Below are 23,857 nucleotides of genomic sequence, written 5' to 3' on the forward strand. Positions count from 1 at the left end.
CAAATCCCAACCTTCCAGGTCTCAATGCAGTGTCAACAGTCCCGACCATTCTCATCATTTACACAATCCACCCACCTCTGAGACCCGAGCCCCCTTCTGTCCCACACATAATTATACATGTGCAGTGAAACACCTGCATCTAGCAGAAGCCACCATAGCTGGAAACCTCAATCTGAATGTTATTTCACTTCCTCCCTTTTCATAAAAAACAAAGATCAGCAGGTAAGCTTACAATGACATCCTAGACATGTTCAAGGCCAAGAGCAGATCCTGGGATCAACCTCCTTTCCATTCAGGTTTTGATGCTCAGAACTGACATGATCATCCAGGCTCACAATGTCCCTCTCTGTGACAGTATATGGCACTTTAATGTCCTAAATGGCCGATTCAACTGCAGCACTCCATCCTGTGTTTGAGCAGAACCTTAGAGGTATCGTTCTTACCTGCACTTTAAATTGGAAAACTGAGGTAAAATAGGTCCAGGGCTTAACACACTAAGCAGCCACATAGCAGAATCTAAAAGCCAGGTCATGGGGTGCCTGGGTGGCGCAGTCGGTTAAGCGTCCGACTTCAGCCAGGTCACGATCTCGCGGTCTGGGAGTTCGAGCCCCGCGTCAGGCTCTGGGCTGATGGCTCGGAGCCTGGAGCCTGTTTCCGATTCTGTGTCTCCCTCTCTCTCTGCCCCTCCCCCGTTCATGCTCTGTCTCTCTCTGTCCCAAAAATAAATAAACGTTGAAAAAGAAAAAAAAAATAAATAAATAAATAAAATCCAGGTCATTTGGCTCCAGGGTCTGTACAATCTTGACACGTCAATACTCAATAACCAGAGACCGGGACAGCGAATTAAGGTACATCCAAGCTGCTGGCCAGGCAACGGGCAGTCTGTGGGTCTCCCTCGTGTCCTGTTCCCACAGCTCTAGAAAGCAGGGTGAACCTGGGTCAGCCTCTGAGAGCCTGGGGAGCCCGAGGGCGGTGACTGGCGGAAGGTACTGGGCTCTACCACATTCTTGGGTTCAACTGCAGAGTCTGTGACCCCAAGATTGCTGAGGGGCAACTGGCTCAGATGAAAGGGACGTTGGCAAGGCCCAGATCAGCCCTGGTGCACAAGTGCAATTAACTCATGCACAGATGTTGCCTGGACTGGGGGTGAGGGCGGCGGGGGGGCGCTACTGAGCCTACAGAGTGCTGCAGCAACCCTCACTCCCCCAGCCATTACCAAGCCCACACAGCAGGGCGTGATCACAAAAATAAAGTAGCCAACAGTCATTGAGCATTACCAGGCACAATGCTTTACACATCATTTGACAGCCCCCCCCCGCCCCTGCCAACAGCCCTATAAGGTGGGCGTATTATTGTCTCCATTTTACAGGTGAGCAAGAGGCACAGAGAGATGAAGCAGATGGCATCTCAAACCCAAGTGGTCTGGCTCCAGAGTCCACCTTCTCAAGCAATTCAGAATAAAAACCGTATCTGTCAAGTGAACAAACTGCCCCTATTACCAGTGCTTTCTCAGCACGGAACCAAGCTATTCTGTTTGACCGACTTTTCCTGCCACAAAGGCGAGCTCCATTTCTCATCTCTAAATTTTCTCTCCAGACCCCCACAATGAAAGTTGTTGTTTGATTTGAAACTCTGCAGCTTTGGGGCGCCTGGGTGGCTCAGTCGGTTAAGCGTCCGACTTCAACTCAGGTCACAATCTCGCAGTCCGTGAGTTCAAGCCCCGCGTCGGGCTCTGGGCTGATGGCTCAGAGCCTGGAGCCTGCTTCTGATTCTGTGTCTCCCTCTCTCTCTGCCCCTCCCCCATTCATGCTCTGTCTGTCTCTCTCTGTCTCAAAGATAAATAAACGTTAAAAAAAAATTAAAGAAACTCTGCAGCTTTTAGTTTTTGGTTACCTTTGCTTTGCAATTAAAAGTTTGCTAACCACAGACTTAAAAATTTTTTAACCGGTAAGGCTAAGTGTCGGGAGCAATTTCTGTGGTTCCCTCTGGTCAACACAGCCTTCAGAAAGAAATGGATTCCTGCGGTGGAGAAAGCAGCGCCAGGAAGAGAACTTGGCACTGGCGACTGTCCAGGGCACCCCTGGCCCCCAAAGCACCCAGCTGTGAGGCCTCTGCCCAGCGCTGCGGCAATATGATGAGCTGTGCCCGGAGAATCAGGCGAGCCCAGGTGCTACATCTCACCTGGGCCATCGGTCCAGCAGTAGCCATCTGGAGGGCCTGCCCTCCCAGCTGCTCAGATCAACCTGCCATCTGACCGCCAGCCAACCCGCTGCCCAGCCTCGTGCCACACAGTAGGCCACTGTCATCTCAAAGCGTCCACCCTTCCCCTGCACCCAGTGCCCCGCCATCCTGCCACCGGACGTCAGGGAAGCTTTTGAGAGATCAAGTGAGTCTCGCAGGGGTGGAAGGCAAAAGCCCACACTCAGGGGCTGGTACCTTCCATCCTGGAGGACCCGACACAGCCGCTGGGACCGAGCCACCAGCTCGGTGTCTTATTTTAGTCTATATGCTGCCGAAGCGAGCACCAGCTCTGTGTTCTAACAGAGGGCCACCATCACCCCTACCAGGTGCCACGGGAGGCTTCTAGGACCTAACCCCTTTCGGGGTGCTGCAGAATCAGAGCTAACAGCTTTGCTGAGACAGGCCAGACATGGGCACTGGGCCACACAGCACTGTGCACAACCCAAATATGGAATGTGAGACCTGGAGAAGAGGAAAACCACTCACACAACTCACAGAGGACCGAGCACCAAAAGCAGAAACTGTTCATTTGTGAACAAGATGTAGGAGCCCAACCTCTCATTTTTTCTACAACATAAAAACATCCTTTTTTTAAAGCTTATTATTTTTTTTTAATGATCTCTCCACCCAACATGGGGCTCAAACTCACAACCCTGAGATCAAGAGTCACATGTTCTGCAGACTGAGCCAGACAGGCACCCCTAAAATTCATCCTTTTCAAGTGCACAATTCAGTGATTTGGGGAATATTCCCAAAGTTGTGCCACCATCACCTCTATCTAATTTTAAAGCATTTTCATCAGCTGAGATTTTGATGACCGTTACATTGAATGTCTAGATCAACAGGGGAGAATATTGTCATTTTAACACTGTTCAAGCCTTCCAATTCATGACCATATGTCTTTCCATTTACTTAGGTCTTCTTTAATTCCCTCTGATGATTTCAGTTTTCCGTTACACATCTTGATACATCTCGTACTAAGTATTTTTTTACGCTTTTAAACGGAACTAGTTTCTTAGTTTCATTTTCAAATTATTCATTGCTAGAGTATGGAAACACAACGGACTTTTGTGTACTGATCTTCTATCTTGCCTCCTTGTACCCTGGGTTTTTAGTTCTCAGAGTTTTTTCGTCGGTTACCTAGGATTTTCTATACACAAGACCATGTCATCTGAGAAAAGAGATAGTTTTACTTCTTCCTTTCCAATATGAATGTCTTTTATTCCTTTTCCTAACTTTCCTGGCTAGAACCTTCACACACTGTTGAAGAGAAGTGGTGAGAGCAGCCATCTTTGTTCTGTTCCTCATCTTAGGGGGAAAGCATTTCATCTTTCGTCATTTAATATGTTACAGTGACCCTTCAACAGGCTGATGAAGTAAGTTCCCTTGTAGCCTTCGTTTGATGAGTATGTTCACCATGAAAGAATGTTGCACTTTATTGTTTGCTTTTTCTATGTCTGTTGAGAGCATCGTGTGGTGCTTGTCCTTGAGTTCTACTAATATGGGGGGTTATATTAATTGATTTTCAGATGTTGTGGTAATGGTCCCCCAAATACATCTGCATCCTAATCCCTGAAACCTGTGAATGTTATCTGGGGAAAAAAAAGAAAACAGAAGATTTTGCAGATGTAATTAAGCTAAGGATCTTGAGATCGGGTGATTCTACTTGACCTCTCACTCTGCCACTCTGCAAGTGCTCTTCTCCAACCCCCACCCCCCATTTTATCAGTAAAAAAACCGAGGGAACTTGTCCACACTTATGAAGCTAGTGGGGAATTGGAAGGAGAAGCCAAGGGCAGCAAATGCTCCTTCTGCACACTACTCAGTCTCTGGCATTTTCCTTCCCTTCCCTTCCCTTCCCTTCCCTTCCCTTCCCTTCCCTTCCCTTCCCTTCCCTTCCCTTCCCTTTCCTTTCCTTTCCTATGTTTATTTATTGGGAGAGAGAGAGAGCACATGCACACAAGTTGCAAGGGGCAGAGAGAGAGAATCCCAAGCAGGCTCTGTGCTGACAGCACAGAGCCAGACAAGGGTCTCCATCTCATGAATGTGAGATCATGACCTGAGCCAAAACTCAGAGTCGGATGCTTAACCCACTGAACTACCCAGGTGCCCCAAGCCTGTTGTCATTTCTGTCTTTAATTCTGGAGTGTGCAAAGCTGTGCTAGAATGACTCAAGAAGAGGAGATAATTTATGTCAAAAAGTCCACAAAAGGAAATAATTTTCCCAGTCTGTTTCCATGTACACTGTTAACAGTTGGTAATGGCTGACATATCAGCGCCAAGTCTTAGCCTGGGTGGCTCATGGTCAGAGAGGAGACAGAAGACAAGACAAATTTTAGGGGGAGTTAAAAAAGTGAAGGGTACCAGAAAGCCGTTGGGATTAAGTGCCAAATTGGGAAGAGAGAGAAAGGCCTTCCCAGCTTCCAGGGGAATGTGTTTTGAACACCAGGTGGAGAGAGAGCTATGGTGATGTCACAGGTACCAGCCCGCCCAGCAAAGGTTCAACAGTGCTGGATACTCAGGCATCAGCTGGAGCCACTTTGCAAGTGAAATAAGTCAAAGAAGGTGCCACTCATCTCACCTCCTACCAGCAGCCCACCTCCGGGGTCCCTTCGTGGGAGGAGCAGCGGAGCCCAGTCTCCCAGCAGAGGTAACCTATGTCTCACCAGCTCCAAAGGCAAAGAAAAAGCCTTTGTCCGGGAACTCTTCCAAAAGGGCCTTCACCCGCTTCCCCATTCTCTCATTCCGCTTGTAGATGAGCTCCTGGCGGAAGTAGCTGTCGATCTCCTGGGCGGTGACGCGCTCCTGCGGTGGCAGCGTGGCGTTAATAAAATTGGGAACCTCCGCCAAAAGAAAAAGAAAAAAACAAATCAGGGGCAACGGTGTCACTGACCAAGTTGCTTCATTTGAGCCCCAAATCACCCAGCCAAGAGGGTCAAGCTGGCAGGGAAAGAGCACGCACCACCACGCTTGGGGTCTCCCACCTGCTACTTTTTCAAGCCGTGATATCATTCTCTGTAACCCAAGTGAAAACATAGTCGACGAAGTGCACTGGAAGAACTCTTGGGCTATTTTAAACAGGACTTCTGGGGGCGCCTGGGTGGCGCAGTCGGTTAAGCGTCCGACTTCAGCCAGGTCACGATCTCGCGGTCCGTGAGTTCGAGCCCCGCATCGGGCTCTGGGCTGATGGCTCAGAGCCTGGAACCTGTTTCCGATGCTGTGTCTCCCTCTCTCTCTGCCCCTCCCCCGTTCATGCTCTGTCTCTCTCTGTCCCAAAAATAAATAAACGTTGAAAAAAAAAATTAAACAGGACTTCTGTTCTATTCAAATGAGAGTGCTGTTGCCACGTGTTTATATACGGAGACCGTGTCTTTGCCTAACACGTCCATCGTTTTCACTTGTCTGATTCACACATGCCTTCTCTACAAAAATAATTTTACATAATTACATATTTTAGAATCAATAATGATGACTCTACTGAATACATGGCATGTCTATAACCATTCACCTGTCTTTTAAATGCCATACAATTTTAATTGTAATTATCTCTCCACTTCCCGAGTCTCCCGCTTGCTTTCTCCAATGTTCTTTGCCCTCCTGGCAAATATTTCACCTGGTTCTGGTGCACACGTGAGCCAAATTCAGTATTTTGGCTAAGAACAGGGGCTGTCGGTGAGGTGATACACAGAGTTCCCTCCCCACCCCTCTGGATTCCCTCCCCCTGGGCTCGTGCTCTCTCCTCTACCTAGGGATTTAACGAGGTTAACCATTACTTCACTCAAATATAAGACAGAATATCTACCCTGGCTGCTTCTCCCACATGCAGTAGCCTCTCAAAGACCTTCCGGAAGTCCTTACCCTGTAACGTAGCCATCAATTGCCACTTTAGGGACAACAGATCCCCTTTAGCCATTTCCTCAAAATGATACTTTTTTCATTTTCAAATCCAAAGCCCTCATCTTCTCCTTTGTCATCTTTTTTTTTTTTTAACGTTTATTTATTTTTGAGACAGAGAGAGACAGAGCATGAACGGGGGAGGGGCAGAGAGAGAGGGAGACACAGAATCTGAAACAGGCTCCAGGCTCTGAGCGGTCAGCACAGAGCCCAACTCGGGGCTCGAACTCACGGACTGCGAGATCACGACCTGAGCCGAAGTCAGCCGCTTAACCGACTGAGCCACTCAGGCGCCCCTCCTTTGTCATCTTTTTAAAAATCATGTCCTTTATGTGAGATCCTTCTATCCGTTTCCCCAAGTCCCTTCTCTTCAGCAGAGCGCTTCCTTTGTACCAGCCCCTCCCCATGGGCAAGCAGCCCGTGCAGGGTGACCTCCCACAGCTAAGTGCCAAACATGACCTACAACCCGCACCCCTGGGCCTGACCAGCCTGGCCTTCCTGGCACTATGACAGGCACATTCCCAATACCCCGCACCATGGGCAGGCCCTGTGAGCAGAACAGGTATGAAGGGGCCACAGGAAAGGGTTGCATAAGACATCTGTCCCTGACTGCTACCAGCCTTCCCATTTTCCCATAAAACTCCCAAATCCTCCCACCCATATTATCTTTTCTCTGCCATTTCAAATTTTAATTTCCCCATCTATCTTGACTTATCTCCCCACTTCCCCCACACCCACCAAGAATTGTCATCACCATCAACTGTACTACTTTTCTTCGGGTATTTCTTGTTTTCCCTTCCTCTTGCTTGCTTTGCCTTCGTTTAACTTCCTCCAGCTCCAGACTCTCTGGAAAGCTCATTGTATCTTCTGACACTTGTGGGGCTGACACTGGATCCCTATTGTTCCTCTCCCCAGGCTGCCATTCCTTTTTCACCTCTCCCATTCATTCACAGTTCCTTAGGGTCCCCAGATCTAACAGACCCCCGGCATCACTCACAGCCCCCTACCGCATGAGGACAGTGGTCCTGGTGGAGGAGACAACACACGCCCCATCTCAGAAGCTCAGCTGGCATTGCCACTGCCATGTGGTCTCGGTGAGGGGAGGGGAGGAAGTCATGGCTTGTCCTCTGGGACTCTCGTTGATAAAAGAACAACCAATATCCCTGCCATAGGGAGGCTGCATTCCTCTGAGCTTCCTTCCCCTTGATGGCCCACGGGTAAAACCTGTCCCGTGTGTGACTCGCTGCACCAGTCCGGCCACGAACACATCCAAACCCATCATGCTCACGTGGCCCCAGAAGCCACTGCAACCTGCAGCCAGAGTTCTGTTCCACCATTTCCCAGAAGTGCTTCCTAAGTCAGCCGGGGGCTTTCAGACTCAGATCCCTTCCCTGCTCGGGAGGCGGCTTCGTGCTGCCTGTTGCCCAGGCCGTGAGGTCTGCCCCTGGATCCCTAGCTCCATCCTTTGCCTGGGATCCTGGAATTAACTCTCATCAACACCCCCTCCGTTCTCACGTATCATAAAGAATGGCTCTGTTAGCTGCAGCATTTCATTCCACATCTAAACCTGCCCAATTTTATTTTTAGAGCCCTTTATGACCTCAATCCTTTGTACATGGAAGATTCAGGTGTCAGCAGGTAATGCCTTTGTTCTCATGTTTAAATCCACACTGAACTGTGCAGAGGACAAGGGCCCTCACCTGGGAGCTGTCGTGGCTGAAGATGACGGAGCTGAGGTCCCCACAGTTATAGTGTTTGATGAGATCCTCTGTCGTGTAGGGGATCTGAAGGCTGCCTGCTCGAAGGCTCTCCTGCTGCAGGAGGGTCTGGTTCAAAGCAAAGATGACCTAAGAGGAGAAAACACAAGGCCCTTTTAAGTTCACTGACACAGCAATCGTTAGCCGCCATCTTATATCTTTTGTCCGTGGTTGATAATGACCTCACCTCTGGGTTTGTCGTATAAGGACATGGACGCTGCTGCTAAAAAAGGAAACACAAATCCCCAGATGGTGTCCAAAGAAAAGGAGGACAGTCCTGCCCAAGTTGGTCCCCTGTGGGTCACATTGGGAGGAAGTACCTTAAGAGGGACACAGACAACCTGGAACTATCCCATGAGAGTCACCAAGAAGTAAAGAGACCAGAGAATGGCTGCAGATGAAGGTGTGAAGAAGCTGGGGAGGAAGGTCAGGAAGCAGCCAGAGACACACAAACAGACACCGAAGGCTTCACTCACATGAACGACTGGACAGGAATATATGCACGACATCTTCTAACCATCAATGTGGCGTCTGCTGACTAGTGGATTCACTGGGTCGGCAGGATGTTAATAAAGTTATGGTGGAAAAAGGGGAGAAACGAGGGCTAGACAAAATCAACCAGTTGGTCTGTACAAGTTTCTCAGAGTCTCTGACACGCTAATGTGTGCTGTGGTTCTTCCTGAAGGGAGAGTGTGCCAGGCTTCCCAAATTTATCTGAGGCACGCGCCACAAGAGAAGGTTTCACTAGAACACCCTTTGGAAAAATCCAGACTCAAGGAATTTTACAAAACAGTAGATTCTCCGTGGGCCCAGAGAACTGGGTCAGAGGGGAAGGTGGGACTCTGGCACCGGGTGGGACTGGAGCTGGCCATCCTGCACAAGGCTCCTGACAACACTGAAGATGCCGTGGCATTTTCTCTCACGTTCTCTCCAGGTATGGATGCAGACATATCACCTTCCACGGCTGCCCTTCCACGTGCTACCCCAGGAATCCGTGTACAGATACTGCCTTGCCATCTGCTGGAAGGCAGCAGCAAATTCCCTCGCCGTTTGCTGGAAGGCAGACAGACAGGGTCTGCCCGAGCACTCTGTGAGGTCTCCAGCCGGAACTTTTTGATTCTCCGGGGACAACCTATTACATGTCTCAAGTCAGCAAACGACCCCTTCCTTTCTCCTGCCTCATTCTGAGTGGCAGAGGCTCTTGTTGAGTTGCTTCCCACAGGCCACTGCGGCGCAAGCCTGCTGTATGCTCTCCTCCCATGGCCCTGTCTCCCTTGGTTACTCCAGTATTGGCTGTCCCTGTCCTGAGGCCCTTGGGGGCAGGCCCCTCTTTGAAAAGTCCCCTCCTCCCCTCTTCTCTCAAAACATCCCCCTCCTGTCTGTTGGGCCTGGACCTTCTGGACCATGCCTTGTCTCCAGCCCTCTACTGGTGACATGAGCTGACCAAGAGGCAGATACACCCAGGTGTATGTCCACAAATTATGGTCTAAATGAGGAAATTCAGTCTTCCATGGGGATGAGCCCCTGGATTCTAAAGCCACACAATTAAGACCTGTCCACCGCCACTGGGAATTGCTAAATGACTTCAGATTAGCTGGAGGAACAGATCTTTGGAGAGGAGGGGGAGGGGCAGTATGCCAGGCTCCAGGCCAAGGTCTCACACTTTCTGTCTCAATCCACACGAAGTTCTCAACAAATACATGCTGATGGATTTTGCCCTTCCCCTAAGGGCATTCAGGACAAGCCCAGGAATCTGTAACTAGCAGACCTTCCTCCAAGAGTTTCCATTGGTTTCAAAATGCTTTTTTTAAGGTGTTCTTGGTATTTGGAGAAGATCAAGCCACGCATTCTAATGGACAGGCAGGTCTGCAAAGTGGAGAAGACCGTGTGGCCCACATAGTGGGCCTTATTCAGTCCCTTCTCAGTGTAGTCAAATGTCATTTACCCTGAAGACATTTCACCTGTTCATGACAGGCTTCCAAAGCCTTGCTAGGATGTTTGTCTTTGCTTCTTATATTTACTTTTGATGATCAAGCTCCATCCAACCAGGGGCAGGGCCATAAAGGCACTGCTGGAGGTGCCTTCTTTGGGGCAAACCAGGGGTGGCCCTCTGTGTCTGCCTTGGCAGCTGGAGGAGGCAACTACCCCCCGGGGCTCTGCAGGAAGTCTCGAGGGCCCCAGAGCAGGAGTCAGGGAACACATGAGGGCTCCACAAAAACAATACAAAGCCCCAAACTCACCCAACTAAAACCATGGTGGTCCAGACTCAGCTTCCTTAGAGACCTACTCTGGCATCTCCGAAGGCCCCACAGTCTGACAAGATTAATGACTGTCGGTCATTCTTATGCAATCTACTCTCCTTGCTGTGCTTGGCAAAGCCTGAGTCAGTCTGACAAATTTGGAGTTTCAGGACGTGACTCACAGATTAGTAAATTCCTCAGAAACAACTGTATTTGGTTACAGTGACCACAGAGACACCTTCCAAGAGGTTTATCCTGATGGGGCGTTGTCACTGACCTAGCCTCCTAGGGTTATGGAATCACACCTGGCACTGTTCCTGGCCAACAAGCCCAGGTACAGCGGGCAGCCTGCCCCGATGAGAGCTGAGGCAGACAACCAGGAAGGGAAGGCAAGGCAAAGGAGCAAGTACAGGGGTCTGGCTGAGTGGCCCAGGCTATGCACGCGGCCCCCCTCACCTCCTCCCTAACCAACTCTGTGCCACCCACCGCCTTCTCCTCTCCATCCAATCCCTTTCTTTGGAGCCTCTGCTAACGTTTAGTCACGAGTTGTATTAGATTCCTTGGGCCACCATAACAAAGTACCACAACCTGGGCGGCTTAAACCACAGAAATGTATTGTCTCACAGTTCTGGAGGCCAGAAGTCCAAAATCAAGGTGCTGGCAAGGCCATGTTCCCTCTGAAGGAATTAGGGAAGGATCTGTTCCAGATCTCTCTCCTAGCTTCTGATCATTCCTTAGCTGGTGGCCACATAACTCCAATTTCCATATGGCTTACTCCCCACGTATGTCTGTGCCCAAATTTCCCCTTTCTATTTTTTGTTTTCATTATTTGTTATTTTTTACTTTTTTTTTATTTAAAAAAAAATTTTTTTAACGTTTATTTATTTTTGAGACGGAGAGAGACAGAGCATGAACAGGGGAGGGGCAGAGAGAGAAGGAGACACAGAATCTGAAACGGGCTCCAGGCTCTGAGCTGTCAGCACAGAGCCCGACGCAGGGCTCGAACTCACGGACCGTGAGATCATGACCTGAGCCGAAGTCGGACGCTTAACCGACTGAGCCACCCAGGCGCCCCTGTTATTTTTTACTTTTTAAAGAGTAGCAGTAGCGGTATTTATTTATTTTGAGAGAGAGAGAGTGCATGCAGAAGCAGGGGAGGGCCAGAGAGAGAGGGATACGGAGAAGCAGGCTCCACACCCAACATAGAGCCTGATGCGGGGCTTGATCTCATGACCGTGAGATCATGACCCGAGCCCAAATCAAGGGTCCAATGCTCCACCAACTGAACGGGTATGCCCAAATTTTCCCTTTGTATAAGGACACAGTCACAGTCATATTGGATTAGTGCCCACCCCAATGACCTCATCCTAAATCATCTGCAAAGACCCCATTTCCAAATAAGATCACATTCTCAGGTCCTGAGGGTTAGGACTTCAAGGGAAGCGTTTGGAGACACAAGTTAAAACGTGTCAGGCTCAGCTTACCCTTTCTTTAATAGTTCATATGAATATGGTAAAAATTTCAAGCAGTACTAAGAAAAAGAACTCCCTCCTGTTCCTGTACCTGAATCATCCTCCCTAAAAACAATCACTTCCAGTGACTTATGTATCCGTCCACGGACAGTCTCTGTGTGTAAAAGCCGACAGATGACACATGATAGACAGATGTAGAGATATCTCCTCCGCTTTGTGTTCTTTTGACCTTTAAGGATTCAAATAAATGCCTTTCCACGAATTAATACTAAAGTTATACATTATAACATAAGACAAGAGGATTGTGGAATCAAAAGCCAGGGTTTGGCAAACATTGTTTTTGAAGCACAGGCAGCCTGAATCCTCCTCCTTATCCATAAGATAACATTAATGACTACAGCAAGTCATAGAAAAGAAAAAGGGAAATTTGTGACTACAAGAAGGGACAAATGAAGGTTTCCTACAGCCTTGCCAGTGAGAAAGCAAGCTGGATGCAGGAGCCCAGAGGCACCCCAGAGGTGTCCCCACCACCCCCAATCCAAAGCTGCCCTAGTGATGTGGTCTGAAGCATTGGGGTTCAGATTCAATGGCCAAGAAAGAATTCTTGAGATGTCTTTGGTGATAAAACGGTGGTTTTATCAAAGCAGGGAGACAGGACCCATGGGTAGAAAGAGCTGCACTGGGGTTGTGACAGGTGACTGATTATATACCTTCAGGTTGCAGGGGGTCAGGGATAGTGTAAGTCTCTAAGGGTATTTTGGAAACAAGGTTTCCAGGATCCTGAGGGGGCTAGCTACTTTTAGGAAAAGGTCATTTACTGTCTAATAAAACCTCAGTCATGAGACCCTTCAGATGTACATGAATGGACCATAAGCTTGGAATATGTTTGCCAACCTATATCCTGGGGTGGGGGGTTGGGGGAAGATAAGGGAAGTTTTCAAAGGAATTTTTATATGTTAAAGTAGACTTACAGGATCCTAAAGGTGGGGATAATGTTAAGCTAAGACTGCTTTTTGCCCTTAGCAAAGTGTCATCACTGATACAGCTGAGCTCCCAGAGGAATGTCAGTCACTCTGCCTGTCTCAGGGACTTGTCAATAGGCTGTAAGTTGTAAGGAAATTGAATCTTTTTTCTTCTGCTTTTTTCCCCCCACATCACTAGTGTTGCGAGATCCTTGAGCACAATGGCCAAGAAAGAATCCTTGAGACGTTGTACAGTACAACTTAGAGTAGTTAGCTTGCACGGGACAGGACCCTGTGGGCACAGAGAGCTGCATTTTCGCTGTATGAAGCTGGTGGTTATATGCTTAGTGCTCAAGGGGGAAGGGGACGTGCAGGGAGTTTTAGGTCATAAATGTCTTCTTCAAATTCTACTCATAAAACTACTTGCGCAGGTTTCTAAAATGTTTGTCATTCAGCTTGATGTTAACTATCGGTGAGATTTACGGCAGTCATGAGACCCTTTATGGATGTAGCAACTGGCACATAGCTGATCCTTATGAAACTATGCAGGCATAGGTCAACCTTCTGGGCTACAGGTGAACATTTTTCTGCTTCTATCCCTCGTCACCAGGACCTCTGCTCTGGGCTCAGGCTGACTCAGGCAGGCCCCAAGAAGAAATCCAGGCAGAATTCTACAGACGATTTCAGACAATCCTACAAAGACTCAGGTTCATTTCTCCAAGACCTCAGATAAGCCTTCTCCTACCAGACACCCAAATGGCTTGGTTTTCCCACGAACCTGCTAAGCCAATGTCTTCCAAACCACGGATTGCAGCCCAGTATCCACCAATTCACGGCTGACATAAATCTCAGCATGGTCTACCCACTGCTCTGTAGCTTGCTTATGTCCTTTAATCTTGGGTATCAGTCCACACCGCAGCCAGAGCTGCTCCGTGCTTTGTAACAGCTGCACGTAAACCATGCCGAGCCTGTGCCGCAGCCCCTTTATGGGCACCTCCCATAAATACATGAACCGCCCCACATTCACCCACAGGTGACGCCAAATGCGGGGCTGGGAGTCACCGAGGGAATTAAGTCAGGGTTAGAGCTTCAAGAACCTGAAGAAATGAAGAGCTAACACAGCCAGCTCTTTCAAATATGTACTGTCTCCAGAGACAGAGCTGCTGGTATGCGCTGCCCTGCAGTCAATCCCTGGCTCGGTTCTCTGACCCCGGATGAATGACGTTTCTCGGCACCATAGTTTTTGAAGTCTGACTCATATCCTCACCGGGAAGGATGTGGGCTCTGGGACCAGCACGCTTCTGAAACAAAATTGCTTCTACAGTTCCTCCATGCAGACAAAACTATGTGTGGCCGAACCTAGAAACCACCACCCAAAACATCATTTCGGAAGAAGTCCACATACTACATTCTCAAGTCTAGCTTTTGGAATGCACGGGGAAGTTCCACGGATTATGCCTCCTGTATGGTTACTATCTTGCCAAGCTACTTGTGCTGATGTAGGGCAACCAAGTCTCTTAGAAAATTCCTGAGTGGCAGATGCCTTACATAGATCCCTGTCACTCACCGTCACTCTTTTCACCTGAGGGCAAAGCAAGACACATTAGGGGAAAGAGGACAAAAGGTGGGGATGGTAGAATATTAGAACTCTGAGCACCCGGAGGGGGTCAGCAAAGTCATTAGCATGATGTATTTGCATTATAATTGTAATAATAACAGGAGCCCCTCCCCTCCCCACTCCACTGAGTCAGGCTGCCCTCTGGGAGGTGGAGTTGCATTTGGGGGAAAAGATTCTATCCCTGTCCTAAGGGGGTGGCTGTTGGGAGTGGGACAGAACAAAAGGGTGTTTGATGGCAACAGGTCACAGAGGGAAGTCCGGTAGAAACAAACACCCCATGGGAGTTTAGGTGGAGGCAGAAGCTCCAGAAAGGGATGGGCCATCACGGGCACTACCTTGCCCCTGAGCTCCAGTTTTCCCTGCCATTCTTTGAAAGCAGTGCCAGGAGCAGCAAACCTGGTTGATAGCATTACCTGGCCCACAGCAGCCACACAGTGGGCAAGCTCAGCACCTCCCGGGAGGCCTGCAGCAACAAGAATACAAGGAGAGTATGTACTCAAGGGCATAAGGTTGTTTAGAGCAACATCATCCCGATCAGCAAAAGAGAAGTGATTGATGTGCACAACACATCACGAGTGGGGACCACGGGCATGGCACTCGTCAGCCCATCCGCCACACCCCAACGCCGTGCTGCTGGCCTGACGAGCCACACGTTATGAAAAGCATGCCACACGTGTTACCGGAGGCCACCAGAGGAAGGAACCAAAGGCCCCCCAAGACCTCAGAGCCAACCAGGTTACTTCCCTTGAAACCTGTTAAGATTTTTGTCCTTGGTCACGTGAAACAGCAGCTACACTTGAAGCTTGCAACTGGCCATTCCTGCTACCTTCAGGGTGTCCCTTTAGATCCATAGGAAGACTTCTCTCCTGTTGGGAAAAACTCGTATATCTCTTGAAGCCATCAGTGGAGGGTCCTGGCAGAACTCAGGCCAACCCTGCTGGGGATACAAAGGACATGCCCGTGTCTATGACAGAGGACAAGCAGAGCCCAGTGGCACCCCCAGTGTGCAAACACACGAAGAGACGGGCTCAGAGTGCTTTGAGACACGTCCTGCAAAACGTTTGCTGTTCCTGGAGACTCACCTGGAAGATGTATTACATTTGGAAGGACTCAGGGCCAAATAAACCACCACTGGTTTTTTGGCAAAGGGATTTGCCACCTTGGAGAGGTTCTCAGTGTACCAAGCTCTTCTTTTTGAATGCTTTCTATCTCAAGTCAGGTGCTCTGCTGTGCAACATTTTTAACTATTAGAAAGTCCTTCCTTCTTTTGGAGTTCCATGTCTCTCCATAATTGCCATGTACTCATTTTTGTATACATCAGTACAATGTGTGTTTCCATACACGCACAATTTGTTAGCAGTCATCAAAATAGAAAATGTGTGTGTCCTACTCCTAGAGATCTCTACTACAGAAACACTAGCACGAGTGTGTAATATGTAAGTGTACAAGGATGTGACCTGGGGACTGTAATATCGCTCTCCCTGGCACTGGGACTGTTCAAGTAAAATTGGAATGTCCATAGGAGGGCATTCCTGCATCAAATGGGAAATTGCACATACTGTTCTCCCACTTGGAAGCATTTGATTTTCTTCATTTCAGAAAGGAAGGGGAACAGACACTTCTGGTCTCACATCCGGTCTTCTCTCCCTCAATTGTTTCTCCTCCCCTTGGCACAGGCCATGGGGCTCCATGGAGAAGGGAATCAGCTCAGGTGTTCATCAGAAGCCTCCAGATGGTCCCTGTGGTGTCTAAGCCACCTCTCTGGTTATGCTGGGGTGAGGGAATCCAATGTACCTCCAAGAGACCTCTGTTCACGGAAGGGCCGGTGTATCTATCCCAAGCACATACTCTCCTATAGTAATGGAGCCTCCAGGACCTGACAAAGGGGCAACGACAGGAGTGGAAGCAGCCTGGACAGCCACAGGATTGCAGCAAGAGCTGTGAGTGTGGCAGCAACCAAGTCTATAAGCCCAGGACAGGCAGATGGAGCATGACAGGAACAGCCAGCAAGGGTCCAGGAAGAGGCACAGTTGGCATGACCAGGGGGTTGTGGGACACAACATGTCCTCAGGGAGTATGAACAAGATGGAGGAGGAGAGCACTGCAAGCTTGTCCCAGGAGGGTGCTTCCAGCATGTCACCAGAAGCCAGTCTCTCCCCAGAGGGCAGCAGGAATGTGGCCACTGCAAAGACAACCAGTAAGCCCAATGTACAAACAGCTAATGTCCAGTGATCATCTCATTTGGGCACAGTGAAGACTCCATGAGTGACTGGGATGGAAGCCAGAGTTTCCCAGGTTCATGCTGAAGCGCAGAAAGAAAGAAGAAAAACAGAGGATAGAGCTCCTGGCAGAAGGAGTTCCCATCACCACACTATAAGCGAAAGTCCCCACAGGTCAGGCAAGAAAAGTCAATCCAAAAGTCACCTCCTTAGCCAGCTATAGATGCAGCAGAAAAGGTAAAAAGAGGATGTTGTGGGTTGAATTTTGTTCCCCCAAAAAGACAAGCTCATCCTAATCCCTGTTACCTGTGAATGTGATTCACTTGATTTGGAAATAGGGTCTTTGCAGATGTAATCAAGCTAAGATGAGGTTTTTAGGGTGGGTCCTAATCCGAATGGTATCCTTACACGAAGGGGAAATCTGGACACTGACAAGACATGCACAGAGAGAAGATACTGTGGAGGCACACAGTGAGAAGACAGCCATGTGATGATCGACACAGGCAGAGATTGGAGTGATGCATCCATAAGCCAAGAAATGCCAAAATTGCCAGCAACTGCTAGAACCTGGATGAGGCGAGGAAGGATTCTCCTCCACGCCTTTTAGAGGGAGCACGGCCCTACTGACACCTTGACTTAAGACCTCTAGTCTCCATAACTATTGAAGAATACATTTCTGTTGGTTTAAGCCACCAGTATGTGGTACTTTGTTAGGGTAGCCCTACAAACTAGTAGGGGGCTCCTGCCCTCACCACAGCCCCACTAGGAAGGATCTAGGGCATCTTACAAACAGGAGAAGCCAATCTATGGCTAGTTCAGGTTCTCCACATGAGAGACACAGCTGGGTTGGCTCTCAAAGAATTTGAAGAAGCCTGTCCTACTACCAAAAATGGTGGTCTCCTCTCTTGGTAGAAGGGAATAGCAAGTCTAAGACCATGCTAGGGAGCAGTGAGGGGATCATTGTAGAGCCAGCAGAAGGTGGAAAGTGGCTGGAGATCACAGGTACCTAATTCCTGAGACCAAGGAGACAGTAGCCTTTGAAGTGGGTTAAAGAGGAGTCAAAACAGGAAGACTGAGGCTCAGAAAAGTGTCCCTAGAGAGTCATCCCAGCATTCCTGACTACAGTTCAATTAAATAAAAAGGAAAACCATAGCATATGGGAAGGAAGCTCTCACATATGTGTTCTAGGAGACTACTATGATGATGTTTATAGCAAAATAATTTGAAACAGCAAAACCCTGGAAACAGCCCAAATGTCCATCAAGAAGAGAAGTAAAAAATTGTGGTAGATGCCACACAACCATGAAAATGAATCATGGCCATACACATTAGTGTGAGTGAATATCACAAATTTTACTTAACCAGCAAGACACAGAAGAATGTACATAATCCAGTTCCATTATAGAATAATTCGAAAGCAAGACCAAATACTACATTGTTTAGAATATGTATTTGATAAAGAAAAATGGTGACTTCAGATAAGGAATGGGTTTATATGGAGCAGTCACAGGGACAGTGGGAATCAGGATGAACAGAGCCTAAGTTCGTTTAAACCAAAGGGAAACAGACTCTCACACAGCAGAAAGGCCAAAGCAGAGGAGCATGGTAAGTTCAGGGCTCTCCTGATCTATGTAACTGCTTTATTTTTGGACACTCTTATAACTAGAAAACTCAAGCCTACCCAGGGCAAATGAAAATCTCTGTTCTAACCTCTCTCTCTGTCTCTTCCATTGATTTGCACCAACTTAGGACACATGCTCACACCTACACCAATGAGAATAGCCAGAGGAATTCTGCATGCTGATTGGCTTAAAACCAGATCCTGAGACAATCACTGACAAGACTGGCTCCTGAACCAATCACTCCAAGATGGACACTTGGAGTAAAGGCAAGTAAGGTGGCAAACTACTGGATTCAGAAATAAAATTCAGGGGCGCCTGGGTGGCTTGGTCGGTTAAGCGTCCGACTTCGGCTCAGGTCATGATCTCACAGTCCTTGAGTTCGAGCCCCGCGTCGGGCTCTGTGCTGACAGCTCAGAGCCTGGAGCCTGTTTCAGATTCTGTGTCTCCCTCTCTCTCTGCCCCTCCCCTGTTCATGCTCTGTCTCTCTCTGTCTCAAAAATAAATAAACGTTAAAAAAAAAAAAAAGAAAAAAAAAGAAATAAAATTCAACCCCAAGGTTGTCCTGGTTTTTCCTGCTAGTTTGAAAAGAATGCCTAGGAATGAAGAAATGGAGCAAGGCAAGAGGAACCGAGGGTGTAAAGATGTGTCAACAGGGATGAGGTATTAGGGCATATTGAGTAGGTAGTGATAAGCCCAACCACTTAGAGTGGCATGAGCAAAGGTCACCACCAGCTTCCATCAAATGTCTATTATGCACTGGGTCCTTTACAAAGGTTCTTTACAGAGGAGGAAATGGATTCAGAAAGGTTCAGTATCTTGCCCCACGTGAAAAAGAGAAGAAATGAGGGAGACAGGATTCAAACCCAGATTCATAGCCTCCAAAGTTCATGCTCTTTCCAGTAAGAAGCTGGATAGAACAGCAGGATGGGCAGCAAGACCAGCCTTGACCTCTCCAAGGTATCTAAAGCCTACTTCTTCCAAAGCAAGGCCCAGCTGATTAGGACCCATGCACCTCTAAGGAAGGACAGTACCCTCCTCTAAGTACCCACTTCTCCAGGATGCCCTATCCTGGTTATAACAGTGCCACTCAGGTAAAAAGATTCAGAGACAGCCTCAAAGTCACCCTCTGTGTCTGTTAATCAATACCCTTCACTCAGAGATCACTATATCGGGTCAATTTCCACCTCTGGAGGAAAACATCCACAAAACCATACTCCCATTTCAGACCCTTCAGACTCTTCTGAAATAGCAGAGAGCTAGGCATACGAGAGATGCCAAAACCACCACGCTCCCTCCTCTCCCAAACCCCTACCGAAAGCCACAGCCCGTGAAGGGACAGCCCTATACAGGACATGCCTATCCACTCCCTCCCAAGCCATTCCCATGACGCCTGGGTGAACATCCGACTCCATGATACAGCACTGGCTGAACGATCAGGCTTACTTCCAAGGAGTACATCTACCCACAGAATAGGCTCAAAAACCATCCACAAGCAGAACGTCTCTAGGCCAAATGCCAAGTGCTTTGTTTTGAATCTTGGTTAAGATTTCAAGAAGAGTAAGAGACAGCAAGAAAGAAAGAACTATTGGAAATTATTACAATTCTAGTAAAACTCCAATTAGCATAGAGTTTCTGACAGTGTACAGACTTAAAAGGACTTTCTTTTCCCCTCTGGAAACATCTGAATGGATGTCTGCTTTCATATTAGGGCTTGCGTTATACTGTCTTTTTTTTTTTAAAGTGTCAATTGACCCCCAAAACATGTCTTATTAGCCGAATACTCCTCTCCAACCCTCCAGTGACACATACTCACCCCATCTGCACTGTCTTCGGAAAAGTAACAAGCTTATTACCAGAGAGTTTGCTCCAGTGTTCAAATGCCACCCTTCCTTCCCACCCGCCCCCTCTTCCCCCCAGATCTACCCCCCCCCCACACATCTCCCCTTCCACTCTCCCCTTGCGTCCCTACAGTTCTTCTCTCTCCTTTCTTTCTGGGCTGTGGAAAGAATCGATTAAGCTCCCTGTCCAACATTTGCAGCATGCTTCTTTCTCTTTCCTGAGACTTCTTCAGCTGTGGGGAGACCCAGGTCCCAGTTGAGGCATTGTTGCGGGAGCCCATGGGCTGAAGGAGCGAGCGAGGGGGTTCGAGTCCGGCAGATGCCTTTATTGTCAAAGACAAAGGCCCCCCATCGAGCCTCTCCACTTTTCAGCACTTTCATCCCCCTCAGATCAAAGGGCTGCTCTGCATATGAAAGGCACCGCCCATTATGCGGCTCACATTAGCCCCGCACCACCCCACCAGCCTCCCAGCTCTGCGAACAAAGGGGCTCGCATCTGTTCAGGCCCAGGCCTCACCTTCTGGGGCGGTGGGTTGTTGTGTCTTTTCTCTTAGCTCACTTTTGAGAGCCATTCAGCTCCTTGAAGTATAGTTGGAGAGCAGTAGGGGAAGGTCTTCCTTGTCCTCAGAACATTCCGCCCCGATATTGTTTCGAGCCCCCTTGAGGATTTCTGGTCCTTGCCTCTCTCACCTCACCTGGGTATGGAGGCAGTGGGGACGCCCTCCTCAAGCTCATTTATTTTCTCCCTTCCCAGCCACTCCGTAAAACTCCTCCTTCTTTATCTGAAAGGGGACTATTCCCATGGAATAGTCTAGACTGGTCCCTCAAAGGAAGATGGTGAGAAATCCTGCTCCTTTTCCTGTCAATGTTAATAGATGCTGCCTGAGTTGGGGGTAAAGCCTCCACACACTTCTTTGGACATTGAAGTCTGCTTTCCAGAGGGGGGAAGTGATTCTAAGAACTTGGATGTGAGCTCTTTGCAGCAAAAGGACTCAAGCATGAGGACAAAAGAAACTGAACTTCAGTGACACTTCAGCCTGAAGAAGCATCCTTTTGTAAATAATGCTGGCTCCTGAATACCAGGAGAGAACATGGAGAGACCTGAAAGAATGCACCAGGCCGACCAGGCCCTCGCTCTCTTCTCTGGTGGCCACCCTCTCAACGTCCTCCACGCCTCTTCCCTCCTCCTATCCTTGGTTAGGTCTCCTGATCGCTCTCTCCTTTCCACCCAGTCCACATCCTGCCCTGACGCCAGATGGCTGACTAAGCAACACGGGCCGCCTGTTACAACTGAACCGTGTGACCCACCCACCAACCCCCGAATTCCCGTGATGAAGCTCTGACCCCCAATGTGCCTGTATTTGGAGACAGGTCCTCTAAGGAGGTAATTAGGGTTCAGTGAGGCCATTAGGGTAGGACCCTGATCTGATAGGGCTGGAGTCCTTATAAGAACAGGAAGAGACACCAGAGCAATTCCCCAACCACACCCCACACACCCACCTCCCCACACACAGAAAAGGCCATGTGAGAACACAGCAAGAAGGAGACCATCTGCAAGCTGAGAGGGGCTTCACCGGAAACCAGCTGGGGCGGCACCTTGATTTGGTACGTTGGCCCTCCAGAACTGCGAGAAACTAAATTTCTTCTGTTTAAGTTTCCCTGTGTGCGGTATTCTGGGATGGCAGCCCAAGCCAATTCCTATACCTCCTTCCCCCAAATCCCACACAATGCTGAGGTCACAATAAGAACAAATACCAACCTCTGGTCTCCAAGGCCTAATGAAAGTTACCACCTCTACTAAGCACTTCCAGACTATCTCAGCCCCGCCCTAGAAATCTCCATTTTTTCACTTCTATTGCCCTGAAAGTTAATTTTCCTTTATGTGTTTTAAAGTTCAGACAAAACAGGGGCACCTGGATGGCTCAGTTGGTTAAGCATCCGACTTCGGCTCAGGTCGTGATCTTGCCAGTCAGAGTTTGAGCCACACATCAGACTGTGCTGACAGCTCAGAGCCTGGAGCCTGCTTCGGATTCTGTGTCTCCCTCTCTTCTGCCCCTCCACTACTGGTGCTCTGTCTCTCCAAAATGAATAAACATTAAAAAAAATTTTTTTAAGTTCTGACAAAACAAACAAGCTTCAAGAAGAATCAGATGAAGAACCCAACTAAAAGCAGAATAAAGCTAACTGCACCCACTTAACCACACTCAGAACTGTTACTGAGGCTAATTAGGCATAAGTGGTAAGCACTTCATCTAAATGGCTACAGGCTGTATTATTTCTAGAGTCTGGCCTGCTCCTGGACGTTCTCTTATTTTGTATTTTTTCCAATATCCGTTACCAGCTCCATGTCAGTTTTCCCTTGTAGAGCAAACTCTAGTCCATAGAGACCACAGTTCCCAGCCTCACAGTGTCTTCCTCTTGATGGCCCAGGGCCCCAGACCAACACGGCTGAAGCTCTGAGCCAAGAGGCTAACTCTAACACCCCGCAGTAGTGACAGGGGTCGCAGCCCTCTCCAGCCCACACTCAGCTGCCAGATGCGCTGACCTGTGACACTCCTCTTGGTGCTCCCACCTCCTCCTGACAACCCCTCAGTGTACACGGAGGTTTCCCAGCCTCACACGCAAACCCTCTGCGGCCTCGCCTTCTGTCCCACCCCTACACAAATGCGCACGGAGCCCGCCCACCCTGCCACCACCGGGCCAACACAGCCTGCTTTTCCCCAGGTTTGCCTGCACCGTTGGCCCATTTGAAACATCTCCCTTTTTCTGCTGCCTGTCTGAATCCTTGCCTCCCCTTGAAAAATCCAGCTCAATATCAAAGTCGCCTGGATAACATTTAGCAAATAATCAGTCACATCAATCACATTCCTTGGTGACCATTTCACACAATGGCCCCAGAGAGGGGAGGAGAAAGGCCAGTCTCCTCTAGCCAAGGCCACGTCCAGAAACCACGCCACCTGCAGTGGGCCCACTTCGGCGGCCAGCAACTGAGGGCCGGGAGGGCACCTTCATCTTTAAGCTCTTCAATCTCTACGGTTCTCCCTAAAGTTCAAGACTGGTCTGGAGAGAAGCTATAAAATCTCACCACAGAATTGGAAACCCCTCTTGAAAGGAAGGGGAGGCCCTCTAGGACACCCCACAGCCTAGAAACACACGCCCACGCGGCCCTCGTGAGGTGTATTTAACCTGCACTTCTTCTCACTCACTCACGGGGGATCTGGGAGAGGCACACTGCCATTACTATGTGACCAGCATCCCTGCCCAGGTAGCAGGAAGGAAGTTACTCTGGGAGGATGAACAAAGCGGGTAAAGTCAGGGTAAAGATGGAAACAAGCAGCAGAGTTAATGCCAAGGCTCACTTGCTTCAGGCAGTCTGGCCTGCTGGAGTGATGAGAAAACAGCAGACTTCAAGTAGCAGCCAGTGATTAGCAACTGTCACTGGAAGACGCTGAGCTAGACTCATTTAAAAAAGGTAAGCCATGGGCACCTGGGTGGCTCAGCCAGTTAAGTGTCCAACTCTTGGTTTCGGTTCAAGTCATGATCTCGTGGTTCGTGAGATCAAGCCCCGTGTCGGGTTCTATGCTAACAGTGCAGATTCTCCTTGGGATTCTCTCTCTCTCCCTCTCTCTGCCCCTCCCCAACTTGTGTTCTCTCAAATCAATAAATAAATATATATTTTAAAAAAGGTAAATCAAGATCCTTGCTCTCTAGGAGTTTCTGTGCGAGTTCAGGACATGAGATAAACACATGGAAAGCTAAATACCACTGTAAAAATTAAATCACCATAAACCTGATCATTCAACAGCTGCCACAAGGTAGCAAATGAGCAATTGCCCAGTTACCTCAGGAGAAAAGGAGTCTTTTGCAACCTGAGGTAACTTCCAGAGGCGATTCAAGAATACGGACCAGAATGGTGACCAAGAACAGAAACGGAGGTTCTCAAACTTGAGTGTGGATCGGAATCGCCTGAAGGGCTGGTTAGACCACAGATTGC

At 48.7% G+C, this 23,857-nt stretch overlaps 1 protein-coding gene across 1 annotated transcript in view; it reads right to left on the reverse strand.

The window, feature by feature from the left end:
* Positions 1-23,857, reverse strand: part of TRABD2A (TraB domain containing 2A) — a 45,153-nt gene that overhangs the window by 9,649 nt on the left and 11,647 nt on the right. The window contains exons 3-5 of the mRNA XM_047069196.1: positions 7,836-7,982; positions 6,044-6,100; positions 4,908-5,082 (exon numbers count right to left, since the gene is read on the reverse strand). Coding sequence (XP_046925152.1) covers positions 4,908-5,082; positions 6,044-6,100; positions 7,836-7,982 — 379 coding nt within the window. The remainder of the gene's footprint in view (positions 1-4,907; positions 5,083-6,043; positions 6,101-7,835; positions 7,983-23,857) is intronic.

This window comes from Lynx rufus, unplaced genomic scaffold, assembly GCF_022079265.1.
Source record: "Lynx rufus isolate CCGP_SWC_20201006 ecotype Redwood Valley unplaced genomic scaffold, mLynRuf1.p SCAF_8, whole genome shotgun sequence".
In the NCBI taxonomy this organism is placed as follows: Eukaryota; Metazoa; Chordata; class Mammalia; order Carnivora; family Felidae; genus Lynx; species Lynx rufus.